This window comes from Alligator mississippiensis, chromosome 13 (assembly GCF_030867095.1).
Source record: "Alligator mississippiensis isolate rAllMis1 chromosome 13, rAllMis1, whole genome shotgun sequence".
NCBI lineage: Eukaryota > Metazoa > Chordata > Crocodylia > Alligatoridae > Alligator > Alligator mississippiensis.
Window position 1 is genome coordinate 42,577,425 of NC_081836.1, and position 17,935 is coordinate 42,595,359.

General features: G+C 41.6%; 1 protein-coding gene across 1 annotated transcript; it reads left to right on the forward strand.

The window, feature by feature from the left end:
- Positions 1-28: 28 nt before the first annotated feature.
- Positions 29-15,306, forward strand: RRN3 (RRN3 homolog, RNA polymerase I transcription factor). Its single transcript, XM_006261589.4, has 17 exons — positions 29-274; positions 645-701; positions 1,816-1,905; positions 1,992-2,121; positions 2,442-2,501; positions 3,873-3,936; positions 4,341-4,410; positions 5,113-5,211; positions 5,570-5,665; positions 6,850-6,988; positions 8,957-9,087; positions 9,792-9,922; positions 10,317-10,501; positions 11,152-11,260; positions 12,581-12,733; positions 13,634-13,721; positions 14,123-15,306. The coding sequence occupies exons 1-17, from the start codon at positions 185-187 to the stop codon at positions 14,282-14,284; spliced, it is 1,854 nt and encodes a 617-aa protein (XP_006261651.1). The 5' UTR covers positions 29-184; the 3' UTR covers positions 14,285-15,306.
- Positions 15,307-17,935: the final 2,629 nt, after the last annotated feature.

Below are 17,935 nucleotides of genomic sequence, written 5' to 3' on the forward strand. Positions count from 1 at the left end.
GGGGGCTCAGTGCTCGTTTCCGGCCCGCAGGCGGAGGCATGGCGGGGCCCGGCCGCGCGGCTGGCGGCGAGGAGCGGGGCGGGCCCGGCGGCCGGGGGCGCTGAGGCGGGAGGGGGTGACGGTGTCTTTACCGCCCCCCCAGCAGTGGGCTGCACGCGAGGCGGCCGGTCTGACCGTTGCGGCCATGGAGGGAGGCGCGTTCCTCGGCTCCCCGCTCAGGAAAACGGTCCGGTTCGGCGGGACCTTGAGGGACGTCCTGCTGAAGCACGAGCAGGTGACGGCGCCTGGGCTTGTCTCGGGGGTGATGAAAAGCTGCTTCTTGCTCCCTCCCCCATCGGCCTCGGTCCCGGGGGTGCTGGTGGGCTGCTTCCTCGGGCTTCTCTGAGGAAACGTAGGGGATGGGTGGGCAGAAGGGAGAAGCACCAGCCAGACTTTAGTAGTAGAGCAGGGGAGAGAGAAGCTGCGACTCTTGCTGCCACTTTATGGCTTTTCTGGCTTTTGCCAGGGGTCTTCCAAGCTGTCCTTAGTAACAGAAGAGGAAGCTTGTGTTTCAGATGGGTTAGGTAGCGGGGCCCGAGCTGTGCTCCGGGATCGCAGGAAACCGAATGTGCCTCTGTTTTCTTTCCCCTTCACACTCACTCTAGGGAGAAACTGCTGACTTTGAGTTGTTAAAGCATCAGCTGTCAGATCCAGATATAAAGGTGAGACATTTTTGCAATGGGGGATTCTGATAGTTGTGGTTGTTTCATGGGAGTACATTTAATTATGAGGCAGAGTGTGGCCATTGTGTTTTAAACATGATTTTAAACCCCCCTCAAATAGATTTCTTGGTGCTTGATCAGGTTTCAGGGAGGGTTTCTTATCTTTCAGATATCTTTGCTCTGTGTTAACTTTGCAGTGACAGAAGTCTTGTCAGTTTCCAGATCAGCTACACCTTTGATCCCTCCTCGCCTCTTTGAGAGCGCTCCACTTGGAGTCAGACCGTTATTACATTTCTTCAGGTGGCAGCTTATGTTCCATTCCTTCCAGACCACAGAGTGTTAGGCTGCGTTTCCATGGCAATTCCCTGATAATTCTAAACTAATCCTTTCAGTTCAGCACCTGCTCCAGACTTGGGAGTGATCCTATTCTACCTATTCCAAGTGTAATCCTGTTGGACCTTGTTCAAGTCTCTGAAGAAGTGTTTACTTGCTTACTTTTGTACATGCCATCATCTTAGTCGTATGACTAAGTTGCAGAAAATCGGTAAGAGACAAGATCTGTCCATTTTTTGCAGTAACTGTTTTGCAGAGGCTTGAGAAGGTTGGAAGAGGATCACAGGTGTGCGCCCACGTCTATTTAAGGAGAATGGTTGGAATAAGATCTGTCAGGCTTTTTTCTTTCGGGCAAAGGACTTTAGGAACAACTAATTGACAGTTGGAGCACAACGTTGCTTCCTTGTAGAGAACGGATAGGTGATACATCCAAGGGTTCCTTGTGCCCAGCGGCTGGGAGGACCAGGACTAGATTTAGGACTACAAGGAGTGTCTAGAGTACTACGTAGTTCCCCTACTTAGCTATTACGTTCAGTGTGATAAATCCACTCATCTTGGATTTTGAAAGAGAACTGTGTTCAGCAACTATGGGTGGATTTGCAATTTCTGCCTTTCTCCACTCTGGTATTGGTGTGCCTTGTGCAGGAGGAAGGGTGCTGGGTGACATTCCTAACATGCTGGTGTAGAAACTGCTTCCCTAATCATAATTCTCATGTTTATTTGGGTTTTAAAGGTTTTTATATTAATGCAATTGCTCTATTTTATTGTCTGCTTATATAAGGATGCCCAGATCATTAACTGGTTGCATGAATTCCGTGCTTCTGTTGTATACTTGACAAAAGATGTGGAGGAGCTGGTCAGCATTTTGTTGGTAAGTAGCCACTCATAATATATAGAAATAAATGTTTAATCTCAAAATGTCTGTATATTTCACATCATTGTTCTAACTGCCTGCAGAAGCTGCCATGGTTGAAAAGAAGCCAGGATGTGGTGGAGGAATATTTAGATTTTCTGGGTAACCTGGTATCAGCACAAAGTATCTATCTTAGACCCTGCCTCCGCATGGTTGTCTCACATTTTGTACCTTGTAAGTTTGTAATTCGTTTTATTCTAAATGGGATAATTCACACTCTTTTTACTAAAATAACTTGGAGTAAGAGAATTTGTATAAGGTCAAATTTTGTAAGAAATTTATAAGAAATTAGCTTAAAACTAGATAACAGCATGTACAATTTTTCTGGCTTCTTGAGTAGAAGAAAACTTCTTTTCTTGTTTTGATGTATTGTAGATATTGTGGGTTTTCACCAGGTAGTTCTGGTGAAAATATTGTTCTGAAGATGCTTTAACTTGTGGCTGTCATCTCTATGCTTTTTATAGTTATGCACTAATAGTTCTCTTTCCTAACAGCTCAAGTAATCGTAAGGGAAGATGGTGTGGATTTTTCAGATTCTGATGATGATGAAGAAAGTGAGTACTCAAGCAGCATGGTTTGCTATTTGTATTGCTTCCTTTATGCAGAACTTTTCATTGCTGCTGTAATGTAATTGTATTGGTACAAAATCTGCATGAACCCATGCATGCTGAAGAGTAGGAGGACCCCATGTACTTGAATGCACATTACTCCTATTGAAATTAAGTGCATCATCACCTGACCTTGGCTACTTCCAAATCCTTTGAGGTGAATGCTTGGGAAATTTGACTTTCTATTCAAAGCTTTAGTGTCATGATATGGAATTACATTTGTTAATTTTATTCGGGTAGATTTGGGTTTTTTTCAGTATCATAAGTCTTTTACTGAATAGTATTGATATAAAGGTTGAAGACAACTTTTAGCAATATTTTAGAATCATAGAATCACAGAAAATTAGGGTTGGAAGGGACCTCAAGAGGTCATCTAGTCCAGCCTCCTGCTCAAATCATCACCATCCCCAATTACATCATTCCAGCCAGGGCTTTGTTGAGCTGGGCCGTAAAACCCTCCAAAGACAGATTCCGCCACCTCTCTAGTTAACCCGTTCCAGTGCTTGACCATCCTCCTAGAGAGAGAGTTCTTCCTAATATCCAACCTAAACTTCCCTTGCTGCAAGTTGAGACCATTGCTCCTTGTTCTGTCATCTGCAGCTACTGGGAACCTCTTTGGAACCACCCTTCAGGTAATTAAAACCATTTTAATTAGGGTTGTGTACCATTATATTGGTTGCCTGTTGGATTGGCACTGATTTAAAAGGAGAAACGACCTTATTGACTCTCAGCTTTTTTTAGTTGTTGTAGCCAGGGGTGATGCGTAGGGTGTGCATGTGCACCCCCTGAGAGCGCTGGTGCACTCCCTGTCTGGCCACGCTCCCTGTTTAGCTGGCGGGCAGGCGGGCGCACCAGTGCCCCCCACGCAAGCACTGGCCGGGGAGTGGGGCCGCTAGCGAAAGTGTCCACACCACTTTCAGAAGTGGCCGCGCAAGTTCTGGAAGCAGTGTGGCCACTCTTATGGTGAGTGAAATCAGCTGCATCATACCTTTATAGACGCTCATGTCTGCAAGATTTTACAAAAGTTGTAGTTCAAAAAAAATCTGTGGGTAAAATGTGGGACTTCATTAGCATTTAATCAGACCTCAAATAACTGAAAATCAGTGTTGTGGGGGATGTAATATTACTTTGTTTTGACAGTAGTTCAGTATTTATGTGTAAACTTTTTTTTGGCAATAAAGAGATTTGGCTCAGATAAATAACTTTGGCAAATGTAATTTCATAGGTGAATTAAAAATGGATAGTTAATAGAAAGTACTTACACTGACTAACTTGATTAAGGTAATTAATTGTAATTAACTTTTTCTCTTTTCATAGACCTTTCTGGAAACTTTAAAGCATGTCACAGAGCACTGCAAACTGTAGCAAGATATGTGCCTTTGTAAGTATAGCATCCCACAGTGTTTTGTTTGTCAATACATAGCTTGTTTACTAACTGACAAACTTTAAGCTAACTGGGTGAGCAATACTAACATTTAACTTGAGGCTTCTTTTTAATATATAACAGCTTTGGAATGATGCATCTATTTGACTCAAAATTTTCAGTAATTTCTAAGCATCAGTAGTTACAACCCTATTAATTCTGGAACAAATCAAACCATGGGATATATTGAATCAAAGGAAAATTGGGCCCCATACTGCCTGGTGTTTCATGCAAAGAAGTCTCCCTACTGTTGCCTGTATACATTGTCTGCTGGCTTAGTTTGCTGCTTGGGGAAATTTTAGCATGTGTACTTGCTTTTTTTTCTGTTTTGGGTAAAGTTCTTGGTATCTTCTTTATTGCAGAACACCGTTGTTTCTTATGCCAATACTTGTGGAAAACTTTCCCTTCATTAATAAATCGGAAAATACCCTGGTAAGAACCATGAATCTGTCTTCAAAATGTATAAGTATTAGAAAAATACTGTAGATTTAGAATTGATTCCTTGCAGAGTTCCATATAGATGCAGTAGCTCACACACAGCATACAAAAGAATCTATCCTGATTTGAATACTATAGGGAAATTTCAACAAGGATGATGCATTTTTCATCTATAGCTTCCTGCATTTATATTAGTACATATATATAATGCACTACTAATTATTAAGAGTTTTCATTAACATGCCCTCTTTTTAGTTGTTGGTGTTGAGAAACTAATCATTGGATAGGAATCTTCCTTGCTGGTTGCCTGCTTCAGGCAATGTTTTTGGAAAATTTCAGTCAAAACATTTCAGTCACTGATGGGAAGGATCCATGGGAACTTAGACCTAGAAGCTTGAGAGGGCAACTGGGATTGGGATGGGGATAATGGGAAAAATAAAGGGAGGGAGGTTATTAATATGAAATCCTATCACTTAAGCATGATGATGTTTTGGGTTATGCATTAACTTGTTTTTAGCCATTCTTTAGAATGAATTGTAATATATTCAACTTCCATTTCTGCTTCAGAACTTTAGATAATTGTGTTTATTGGTTCGGTACTTCTGTAGTTAGTTTTGCTCCTTTCAGGGATTCTAGAAATTACAATAAATGAGACTCCCTTAACAATGAAAAACAATTCATGATGATGTATTACAGGAATATTATGTTCATAACTTGCTGCGAATTACTGTGTATCTTCCAACTCTGAGACTTGGAATTCTGGAACTTATAGTTGAAAAACTATTGAAGCTGGATGTAAGTGTGGAATCACTTTTTAAAATATTGCTATTTCTTAAATGTCAGCTATGATGTGACTGTTAGTTTTTCTTGAGGTGTAATATTAAATACAGTCGGTTGTTGGTTTAAGATTGAGCCACTTAAATTATCATTTGAGGCTGAATTTCCATCCTAAAATATAGTTTTACATGTGTATGGTATTTAACGTTACTCCTTTATGCCATGGAAATGTGAACAAAGGCCGGTTTTTAGACCCAAAATGCTACAATCATACTGTCACCAATATCAGATTTAAAAAATAGTGTGGTTACATTTTCCCAAACTTGTTTTAAAAAGAAATACCAACAAAACTGATTTCTTATCTTTATATATATAGGTAAGCACACCACGACAGGATATTGAGGATGCTGAAGAAAATGCTAATACTCCTGGTAGTGTGGAAAAAACCACAGAAGAAGGACTTTTTGACATGGTTGGCTGTCTTAATGACACTACTTCTAATTTTTTAAATAAAAATTAAGAAAACTTACTGTAATACTTTTAAGTGGCAATGATACACAGCCTTAAGGGGATAAAATATTGTTATGTTATAACCAGACTGTCAAAAAATGTTGAAGTTTCAACTAAATTGTGCTTTTTGACCTCTTCATTATTTTAATAGGTACAAATGTAATTACTTAATGGGGAAACACAGCACCCAAATCACCACCACTAAAGATAGAATAAATTAGTTGAAATATTCCATTTGGAAATGTCAGTGTTGACAGATCAGCAACATTCTGAAGGTCCAATTTGATCTCAGTGAAAGTCTTCCAAACACCCAGTGAGATTTCTGCTGAGACTGCTAGATGGACTGTTAATGGCCAACCATGGGTTCTAGGCTCTTGGCTGTTTGTGAGTGCTAGCTCTCAGAGATACCTGGCTCCTCAAGTTGCCTGACTCTTAACCAGGCAGATTAGGGAAGCTCCTGGCAGAGCCAAGACAATTTTAGAATTCTGTTTTTAGCTAGAGTTAAATCAGATGTCAAAATCTTCTGCAGAAACAAGAGTTACAATTCTCCATTGAACTCTAAATAACACCTAGAGCTTAACTAGCTTTTTGTCTTTGAAACCTGATTCCTTTCCCATACATAATACTTGATGTTATTAGGATAAGGCATTGAAAGAGAAAATACCAGGTACTGTATTGTCACTGTCAGTTTCCATTTAAACAACACTGATCTTCTGTTGAAAGAGAACTAAATCCAAAGAAAATCTACAATTCAGGATAAAACAGTGGGCTGACATTGTGTGGTTTATTTCCATTAAAAATTAAGTCCAATTCAGCTTGTACAATATTGGAAACTTGGTAGAAAAAGTAAATATTTGAAAACAATTGCATTGTTAGTCTACTCATTGTGTCTGAGATTTACTCATCATATCCAGTATGTTTTCTTAAAGGAAAGGAATCTACACCAAAAATGAATCCAAATACATATCTATTCTAATGCAGAGATCAAAGCATAAGACCATAGTCAATAAAGCAGTGATCATTGTATGCATTTTTTACAGTGATTATTTTTTAAAATTGTATCCATAATACTAAACTTTATGACGAGAAAGTTAGGGGTTTTTGGGGTATGCAGGAGAAATCCTTAATTGCTGCATTATCTCACAGGAGGAAGATGAAGAAACAGAAAAAGAAAACCAAGGTGCCTCCAGTGAGAGTGATGTGATGGCCCATCCTCTAGCAGAACGCTTGGATATTTTGATGACCATTCTGTTTGCTTATATAAAAGAGATCTGCTATGTCAATGGTAATAAAGTATGGATCATACCTGTTTCTCCTCCCTTTCCCTCCTTCCCTTCCCCCCTACTCTCCAAGTAAACATGAGGAGAGTTCTGCTACTGCAGGACTGGACCATTAGAATCTGGTTGTCATCTGTAGAATTATTCTTTCAGCAGCATACATAGATTAGATTTTCAGCTGTATCCCACATCTCCTTAACATAACCACAGTTGAAGAATGATGCAAAGACTCAGCTTTGGCTTCCTGTTCTTGGCCTCATAATATTTTAAAATCTGGCAACTAGCTTTGTCACCAAGAAGCTACTGCACTAGCTGAGAATGCTGCTTCACTTCCATGAGTCATCTCTTGCGCATTTCCCATTAGTGCTCAGTTCATAGCTTGACCATGTCCCTTATACCAGGTACTATGTGAGAGTTAATGTAGGAGCTACTGTTTTCTTTTTCAGTGGGAATTTCCTCATGTGGGGAGATCTATTGGCTTTCCAGCCTCTTTTTGCCAGAATGGCATGAACAACCAAAAGTGGGAAATCTCTCATAATCTGTCATTTTGAACCCTTCCTGTTTTTCATCTAATTGTGTGTGTGTGAGGGAGAGAGAGAGCTAGAGAGAGAGCGAGCACGCTTACACATATGGGGCATATATTGCCCCTTAGCTGCTTTGTATCAGCACTGTAAAGTTTTCTTAAGGTGAATGTTGTGTGCTTCAGGAACTTGCTGAGGAGTCATAAGTAAGATTTAATGTTTGATGCTTCTTCAGTATTCACTTTGATAATCAGAATGATAGATTCCTTTTTACAGTTTTGTATATATGAGGTAGACAACCCCACCTAATCACTAGGGGTGTGTGAAATGAGCCGTATTTGATTCAGATTTTGATTTGGCCCGAATCGGGGACAGTGATTCAGTTCGTTGATTTGGATCACAGTCCCTTTTTGATTCAGCCAAATCTGAATCTGAAGATTCAGTGTTGACTCAGAGAATCAGCAATTCGACCATAGACGCAGGTTTAAATGCTTTTTCTACATACCTCGAGGTACCAGGCACAGCTCAGCAATGCTGCGGCGGATGGAGCATCCCACAAGTGCGGCATGCTTGGCGGCGAACCCAAAAGTGGACCGGAACCAGTTGCTGGGCGGGGTGGGGTGCACACGCGCTCCGCGGCAGACCTGGAAGTGGATTGGAAGTGCAACCGGAAGTGCTTTCTGGTCCACTTCTGGGTCTGCTGCCGAGTGCACTGGGGGTCCTCCCGCTCTCCTGTGAGACGCTGTATCTGCCCCATCATCTCAGCATTCACGAGCCTCCTGGTACCTTGAGGTTATGTAGAAAAAGCATTTAAAGCTGTGTCTGTCCAAATCGTCAAATCTTTCTGAATCTCCGAATTGATTCGGAGGGTTCTGATTCAATTTGGAGAGATTAAAGGGTCTCCTGATTCAGTTCGGAGATACAGCCACTGAAATGGGATGAATCTCCAAATCGGCGACCAAAGCTTGCACAGCCCTACTAATCACTAGTTAAAACAAATTTTACTCCTTTATTGAAATGCAAAGGAAAGTCCTAACTTTTTGTCTCTTAAAGGAACAATGGTAGATGGACAGCTGTACTTAAACTTCTGATATTAAACCTGGTAGATTTTTTTTTAACAAGAAAGAATGTCTAAAAATCAGATTTACTCTCTGATTTTTTCCCCCTTTCCTCCCATGCTCTGATAATATTAAGCTACCTATTCACTTTTTCACTGTCCTTCAGTGACATAGTATTGTAGTGTTTGCATGTCTTTTGGCACTGGCAAATGTATACATAGATACAAAAAAATATTTTGGAGCTCAAATATCAGGAAGTATTTCTATGATGTTATGTCTTTAGACGTCCTTATGTCTGGAGACTAATCTGCTTGGCAGAATTTCTTTAAATACACATTGCAATTCTGGGGAAGAGTAAAGAGCCACTGGAATCTTTTTTTTTTTTTTTCTCTTACAGGCAAAGTTGATATCAACAATACAAAAGGCTTATATCGGGATCTAATTACCATCTTTGACAAACTAATTTTACCAACCCATGCTTTGTGTCATGTACAGTACTTCATGTTTTATATCTGCAGTTTTAAATTGGTGAGTAACAGCATAGGCTTTACAGAATGTACCTCTTCTATGGTATTTGAGACCTTTTCTGCTTTTTTAGTTTAACGAGTTGTCAAGTTACATTGATTCAACTGAAATCCTAATTCCACTCCATATTTAGGGAGTGGAAAGGGGCATTATCGTGCATCTCTTTAGTTTCTTTCTCTCTTTCCACATTCGTTATAATTAACCTCTCCACTATAGGTTGCTTATTCAGTTCTATCACAACTGATTGGAATTTTTAAATCAACTGGAACCTCGAGTCTGTGGAACAGTGTATTATTGCTTTTCTTACATGGCTTAAAAATGACTTGGAGCTGATATATGTATTACCCCTTTTATTTAGGCCAGGATCTTTGTTACATTCACCATTTTCTTCTACAGCTTGCCCTTGGTTTCTTAAGCAAAAAACCCCACTGGGTCTGCTAATATATTTCCTGCATTTAACAAAGTATAGAACTTCTTTAAAGCATAATAAGATGAATATGCAAAGCCTACAGGGACTCAGTTCAATGTTACATGTTCTCTGTCATTATGATTAATTACAGGAATTTTTTTTGTCCTGGAAGCTATTTTTTATCCTGATAAGCGAGTTTTTACTGGATATCTCTAAACAGTTGGCTTCAGCACTGGGTGTCTGTTTAGAGATGGTGTTAGCCTTAGGATTAATGGATTGTACCTTGTCTTGTTTGCAGGGGTTTGCAGAAGCATTCTTAGACCATCTTTGGAAGATACTGCAGGATCCAAATAATCCTGCAGTGATCAGACAAACCGCTGGAAATTATATTGGCAGCTTTTTGGCAAGGGCTAAGTTTATTCCAGTTGTGTAAGTAGTTTTGCTAGATCATTTAAATATCATTTGTTTTAAAGCAAACAGTTTGTCTACTGGAGTAAAGTGCAGAATGGTACTAAGTCCCACTTTCTCCCTGTCCTCACTCTGCCAGTGAACCATGTCTGAGTTATGCTCGTACTCCTTGTGGGATTCTCTTGAAGTTTTCCAAGCACTTTGTTTATGAAATATCTATTGAGACTTAAGATGAGGTTATCAAAGGTCATGGAGGAAGACCCTGGCAATGGAATCTAATTTTAAAACTTTCCATACTTGCATTTGTATGTACTGTGCACACCAAGCTCTCAAATATTCGTGTTTTGTCTTTCACACCTATCAGACTGATTTTCTCTCTCTCTTTTTTTTTTTTTTTTAATATATTCCCTTGTAGCACAGTGAAAGCATGCCTGGACCTGTTGGTTAATTGGCTGCACAGATATATTGATAGTCAGGATGCAGGGACAAATGCTTACTGTGATGTAGCTCTACATGGACCGTTTTACTCCACGTGCCAAGCTGTCTTCTATACTTTCATTTTCCGCCATAGGCAGCTTTTAGATGGCAACTTAAGGAAAGGTGAGTGTGTTAGAAGAGACAGTAATAGAAAATGTAAACACATTTCATTTGCAACCTTTGGAAGTGTTGTATGATTTAAGTAATTGGTTCAGTCAAGTGGCTTCTGAGATGCTTACCTTACTCCATTTTAAATGAACTAGAATCTTGTACATTTGTATTGGAACGTGACAGCAGGGCAGCTTGTTCTTTAGCCAGTCAAGACAAAGCAGATAAAGTCTGTGGGCCAGACTCACAGCCCCACTATTGAGTGCCTTTAGTTGACCAGCACTTAATCTGTTGGAGGTGTCCCTTTGTGGCATGTCAATTATCATTTACAGTGGTTCTGTCCCTTTACCTCAGCTCTGCTGCAGGGCATGTGACTAGAGTATCCCTAGTGTATGCTCCAATGCTCCTGGCATTAGGAGCACCCTCTGTGTCTAAGCATAGAGTAGTCTGCTGCTTCAGTGTAAGCTACTATTCCAGCTCTATTCTTGGAATACAAAGCCATGAAAATCAATTTAATTTTCAATTAAAAATTGAATATGGGCATATGGTGGCCAATGAACAATTTTGAGGATTGGCCTCAAATTTGAGAACCACTAGCTAAGAATCTGGGAAAGCAGTGTCTGAAACTCTTGTATACTTATTTGCAAATAATTCTCATTTTGAAGGTTTGGCATACCTGCAGAACTTAAATTTTGAACGCATTGTCATGTGTCAGCTGAATCCCCTGAAGATTTGCTTAGTTTCTGTTGTCAACTTGTTTGCAGCCATTACCGGGTAACTATTTTGCCAGTTTAAATTTTCTACGGTTTATGTTGATTTGTGTACGTAGACCATAGTCTAATAGTTCAAAGATTAACTTTCTTGTAAACTTGTATGTTTGTACAAGTACTACGTATTGTGTAAAATAAATCATGTCATAATTGTAATAGTATGCATATTTCAAGCTAAGTGAAACTAGCTCATAATGAGGTCAGTGTAACAGGGTTCAACTCCAGGGGTGGCCGTGATGCCCCTGGAGCCCTCGTCTAGTTTCTTTCTCTTTGGGTACTCTTCCCTTCTCCTCACCTGCCACACTTTAATGAAATGTTACTCATTCCTGCTGATATGCGCCCCTCCTGGTGTATGGGTTCCTTGGTCTCCAGCCATGACCCCCAAGCTTTGGCCTCTCTCTCTGGGCCCTGGCCCTGCTTCTAGGCCAGTTGAGACTCCCAAGCTCCCCCGGCCCCACCTGTCTCTGGCTGTATCCCTCCTTGGCCTTCAGTCCATCTCTGACCTAACTCCTGGGCCAGTAAGACCTTCAGGCTCCCTGACCCTGTTGACACTCAACCCCTCCTGGGCTAAGTCCCTGACTTTGCCTCCCACCTCTTGCAGGCTATGGGTCCCTGACCCTCCTTGCTCTCATGACCATTTGGCCTTAGCCCTGCTTTTTGGCCTTGGCCTCTATCTTGGGTCCACTGAGACCATCAGGCTCCCTGGCCCTGTTGACATTTGCCTCTCCTTCCCTCCCTTCAGGCTCAGCTGGGACCTCCTGACCTCCCTTTTCTTCTTTCCACAAACCACCAGAGTGAGTTACCACCAGCTCAGGTGTTGCCCAGAAGCCCTGCTGCGCAGGAGCTCCTCTTTCCATGACTGTCAAGGCTAGACTCCCTGACCAGCTGAGGCCCTGGACTTATATGCTTGAAGCCCCCGCTTCTGGTCAGGTGACTCTTTATTTGCCCCTACCACACCTGTAGGCTGCTTCTCAAGCAGCTTCTTCCCCTCTTAGTGACAGGCATGGTAGGTGCCCTGTCACAGTCAGATCCAGTGAGATGCTCTAGTTCACAAGAACTGCTCCATTGCTTTATGATGGTACAAATTGCAGTCCTTTGTTCTGTTGGGGATTAAAGAGGAGACTGTGAGCTTAAATGTATTCTGACTGTGTTTAAGACTTGGTGTTGGTCATCAAACTGAAAGGGAAGTTTGAGCTACAATTTTGATATCAGTGAAGTAAACCTTGATCAGTTTTAGTATCTTCTGAAATGATTTGCTTTCCATGTAGTTGGGAATGGTTACATTTACCTGCTTCATTTTGTTTGTTTGCTTTTTTATTTTAAGGAAGTACCAGTTGGTGTTCTGCTACACCATAATTGAGAGGAACAACAGGCAGTTTTTACCGGTCATTAGAAGCAGCAATGGCGGTGACTCTGTACAGGCTTGCACTAATCCACTTGATAGTTTTTTTCCTTTTGATCCTTACATTCTCAAAAGGTTTGTATTTGAAATCTATACTAATTTCTGCCTTACAGAAAACTCATACTTTAAGGCACTGTTCAAGATTTCCTGAATTACATTTGCCTTCCTGGTTCTCGAAGCACCTGATTGTTGTATTATGTGGAACTACAGAATGTGACTTAAGATTTTTTTAGATTTAGCACTGCCAAAAGCTTGAAACCTGAAGTCTGTCTACACTGTAGGGTGTAGAATGTCAGGTCCACCCTCCCATCCGTCTGGTTTCAGTAGGAGGTTAGATTAGGTAAGACTTCTTTAGCTACTCCTATTTAACAAGTTAATTTGCAATATTTCAGCAACAAAGCATTGTATTGAGAGCCAATGGATGGTTTCTAATACCTTCTTGTGTAAGAGGGGATTTGGCTTGTTTTCCTCTTTAGATGTGAATGGTCTCTTTTCAGCCTTATTTATCAAGAATGTTTATACACTTGGCATTATGCATGTTGGCTGCTTTAGTACATGAAGAGAATGAGCTTGGTAGCTCTTGTGAGAAGAACAGTTTTCAAGGCACAATAAGGGCTGCAGTGAGACCTTGTTCCAAAGAGTAAAAATGGTGTGAAGAAGCCTGCAGGTTATAAATTAGACGAGGATTGTACTTGCCTAAGGGATTACTAGCTACTTGGTTAAAATACATCATTGTGAGTTCTGGATTTTAGTGCCTGAATCTCTCTCTAATGCTCTGGTTTCAAGCCAAACCATTTGAACTTCTCTGTGTAACATCTTACTCATCTGTAAAATGGAGTTATATCTTTGTAAGGTAGGCTAATCTATCTGTGAAGTGTATAATCCATTGAAACACACTAGAGAAATGTAGAAACTGAAGTGCCTAGTTCACAATTACTTGGGTTCAAGTCTATTAAGCATCTGTATTGTTTTCAGGTCAAAGAAGAATATTGATCCTCATTATCAGATTTGGGAAGAACTGAGTGCTGAAGATCTTAAGGACCTTACAGCACCCATTAAAAAGGTAATTTATTGTCAAAATATACAGGTTCAGATTTGGTTAACCTTTTTATATCGGCTGCTTTGACATTTGCCCCATGGAACTGTTTCATCTGATCCACTGGCAGCCTGGTGGGCTACTGGAAGCTGGAGGATGCAGAATTTGGGGTTTCTAGACCCTGACAGGTGTGGACCTGCAACATTGCCTCAACTCTGACCTGCCCCAGGTGCTGCTGGCCCTGTGGATCTGGCCTGGGGCAGGAGTGAGTTTGACATCCTGCTTTATAGCACTAATACTCACTCCCCTAGTAAAGCTGCTTTGAAGTTCTGATTACTCTTTCTGATAAATATGTATCTAACTCAAGAGTGAAAATGACAAGTCATTGTAGTGCCTCTCTCTTCTCATTTGGCCTTTTCTTTGCGCAGAATACAGCTGAAGACGAAGACGATGACTTCTTGAAAGGAGAGACTCCTCAGAACGATGGCATGCTTGGAATTACTCCAAGTTCATATGACTCAAATATTCTGAGTCCACCAAGCAGCCTAGGATCCCCCCCACCAGGAACATATATACAGCAGCACCTCTGACTGAAACTGCAAGTTGAGAGGCAAAAGCTATGTGCATTTCTCTGGAAAGCCGTTCAGTCTTTCTACAAACTCAAGTTTTTTCATTTTTTTTCTTTGAACTGTATTAAACAGGGAGGAAAGCTAACTTTTAGCTTTTTAACTGTTGTTTCTGCTAAGATGAGTTCTGATAATTTCATATGTTGCCAGAAGAGACTAGAGAATAAAATGTGCAATATTTTACACATTTCATATTGAAATAGATTTTTATATAATTTAGGCATTTTCCCTTGACTTTAAGAAGCTTGTGTGTATTTTTTCACCTCATATATATATATATATATATATATCTTTAAAAGGATGTCTTGGCCTCTTTTCCCAATGACTTCACTAGGCCCAGGATTTTGCTCCTGATGTTTATATTGTGTTTTGATGAGTCTGTAAGTTTTCTGTTCCCTCTTTTCCCTTCTCTTTGTCTGAGCCCAAGATAAAAACCACGGACTGAACTCTAAATTCAGCATAACAGTGACTCCCTCTCATGAGTTGTTTTGCTTCTCTACCTCAGCTGCTTGTCAGCTGATGGAGGTAGCTGGTAAAGTATTTTGATGGTAGGAAGTGCTTTGCAAATGCCTGGGTATTATCACTGAAAAAGACTTAGTTGGAACAAAGTCTCCCCCTTCTGAACTTCCTATTTAAAAAAAAAAAAAAGAAAATTTACCACCTCAAATCATCATCACGCATAAGTGACAAAGAGAAAAGCTTAACAGCTGCTTGTTTGATCTACAGATGGTTGTTCTATAGAAATGTTGTGTAGAGCTTGAGCTCTAGAGTTAAGTTTAAAAGCACTGTGCAAGCCCTCTGTTTTTTTGGAGTGTGATTTAAAATGTGAAACCTGAAACTGGAAAACCTCAGAAGAGAAGTGATTTGATTCCTCCTTTCCTCCTGCATCATAGCAGAGAATTGTCTTACTTCAGCATAACTGTTTTCTGTTATATAATTGTTTGGCTTTAAGAGGCTCAAATAAACATGGATGATTTCTGGAAAAACTGCCTAGCATTTCAATTAGATTAACACGTTTCTTGACGCATGAGAATATGCTGTTCTGGGAACTGGAAATATTAATTATTTTGGTCCAGATTCTTGTCTTTAGGTTGCTGCAACTGCACTGGCCTGGGTTTTTTGTATTTTTTTTTTTATTTTTTTTATTTAGACTTGTTGCTAGACTTTCAAGATTCCATAGATGGGATGGGAATTGAAACAAGTCTTCATACACCCAGATACTTACAAATCATATATCTGTACATAATTCCATTAACTTATGTACAAAACAGACTGGAATGTGTGTAGAAGTATACATAGTGGCAAAAAAAACATGCTGTAGGAATTAGGGGTTTCAGGAGTGCCCAATTCTGGCAATTTCCTTTTGAAAGACTGTGGAACACAATTAATGGGACATCTTCTATGGGAGAGGTTTGGGAACAGTATAGCAAAGTCCATGTGCTCCTGTCATTTGATGACCTTTTTTTTTCCTTAAATTTTGTCTGTGCAGTTCTTCAAAAATATTTTATTCTTCTTTATGTCATCATTCTTGGAGCAATAAAAAGTTTGCATTTGAAATAACTTGTCTTCTCTCCTAACATGAAAGTATCCTTGCAACAAAGGGAAAAGTGATTTCCAGAGTGCCACAAAGTGCATGTGTGTGTATATATATTTTATTCCCTGTGCTACCAGTGACCTTAACATTATAAGCCCCACCTTTGAGAAGCAAGCAATGTACAACTTCAACATATAATACTTTGTTCTTATTTTGGCTAACTGCTAATACCTTATGTGTGGTCCAGGGACTTCCAGATGTTGTCTGGGTATGCTCCACGTGCCAGTTCCTTCCCAGTCCTACCTCTTCTCCCAGCACTTTCCTGCCACACCTTTGATGGTGCTTATGTATTGTTAATGGGGGGGTACTTGAGGGTCTGTAGTCACCTGGGGGGGGGGTAAACTATTCTGGCCACACCTGGGGCCTTTTTGCCTCATGATACTACCCCTTTGAGGGGACACATCCCATAGGTTTTTGTGGCACTTGTCAGTGTCTTGCCTGTCCCAGCTTCAGCCCCCTTTTCCTCTCTGACCACACCCTCCAAGCTGGGTCTACGTGTTCAAGACCTCACCCTCTTGGGTTTGGCCTCACCTAGGCAGCAATCCCCTTTCCTAGGGCCCCTTGCACCTTAATAGTCCCTATGTCCCAGTCCTTCCCTCATCTCAGAGCCTGACTTCTGGTGCTTATTGGAGAGGAACAGCCTCAAGCACCCCTGTCTGTGGCTCCTTATTACCCCATATAGCCACTCCCAACCCACCAGCAGATCTAGCCAAAACCTAAATGCCAGTGCCATGACTGTAAAACAAACTCCAAACAACCCTGGGTTAATACTTCCCTGCAACCTAGGCATTTACCTTGGCTCAGTCTTCACAGCTCTCTGGCTCTGCCTGGGTACAGACTAGCCCACCTCCTGCAGCCAATTTACACAGGAGCTGCTTGCGTGGCAGCTCAGGGACCCAGCCCCCTTCTGGCCACTGCATTCAACATTTTGTCTCTTTCCCCAGTACCAGGTGCACCTAATTGCTTCATTAGCTGCCTGATCCCTGGCCCTTTTCCCACTCAAAGCCACCTAGTAACAGGGGTAGGGGTTCCCTGTTACACTTGGCAACAGTTGGGCTCGCTCAGGTCAGAGGCAGTGGGCATTAGGGCAGCCACTGCCCTTTCCCCCCTCACTTAGCTGCAGCAGGGAGAGGCAACCCTGCCTCCTCCCCAGTGAAGCTGCTTAGCTGCAGTGTGGCAGGGCAGCCCCTGGCAGTGCAGGGAGCCTCCTGCGGCCGACTGCCACTGCAGCCATGGCCTCATGGGCCAGATCCAAAGTCTCTTGAAGGCTGGACGCGGCCTGCAGGCTGGATGCTGCCTGTGGACTACAGGTTGCCAACTTCTGGTCTAGAAAATGCTCTCTGATGCGTGGACTTTGGGCCTCTAGAAGACAACATACATGTTGCAATACTAAAAAGTGAGCCCTAGGTAAGTACTAGGTGTTTAAGCCACGTAGACACTTAAATATACTTTTCTTGACAAATAACTGAGTGTGGGGTCCTACAGTGCTTTTGTGTCTTAATTTTGTGAAAACATCCCCTGAGCAGAAAGCACGTGTGATTGCAGACAGGGAGGGACGTGGGCTTTTCCTTTTTCCCTAAGAAGAAATGCTGTGCTTACAGCCACAACACAAGAAGAAAGCAGCACTTGGCTAATAAAACCAGTGGAGTTTCACTGAGCTGGAAAAATGTGCAGAGAGCAGGGCTGGGAGAGGAGGGAAGAGAGAGGGTGTTTTGTGCCCATCTTAAATTTTCCCTTGGGAGCTCAGTGCTGCCTGGTGCGGGGCCTGTCCCACAAGCAGCATGTGTGTGTAGAGGGGGGTTTTGGTTGCAGCCGTGTTGGTCTAAGGACATGGTCAGGCCAGGTTCTTTGGGTGAATCTGGTCTCTTTTATTAGAGCAACTGAGCAGTTGGAACAAAGTTCATAGCATGAGCTATGGGGGGACGGCGACCACCCACGGGTGGCAATGCAACGAGGGGGTGGTGAGCGGCGACCGCCCGCAGGCGCTGCTGGCAGCGTTGACGGCGCTTTTCGCAGGGGTG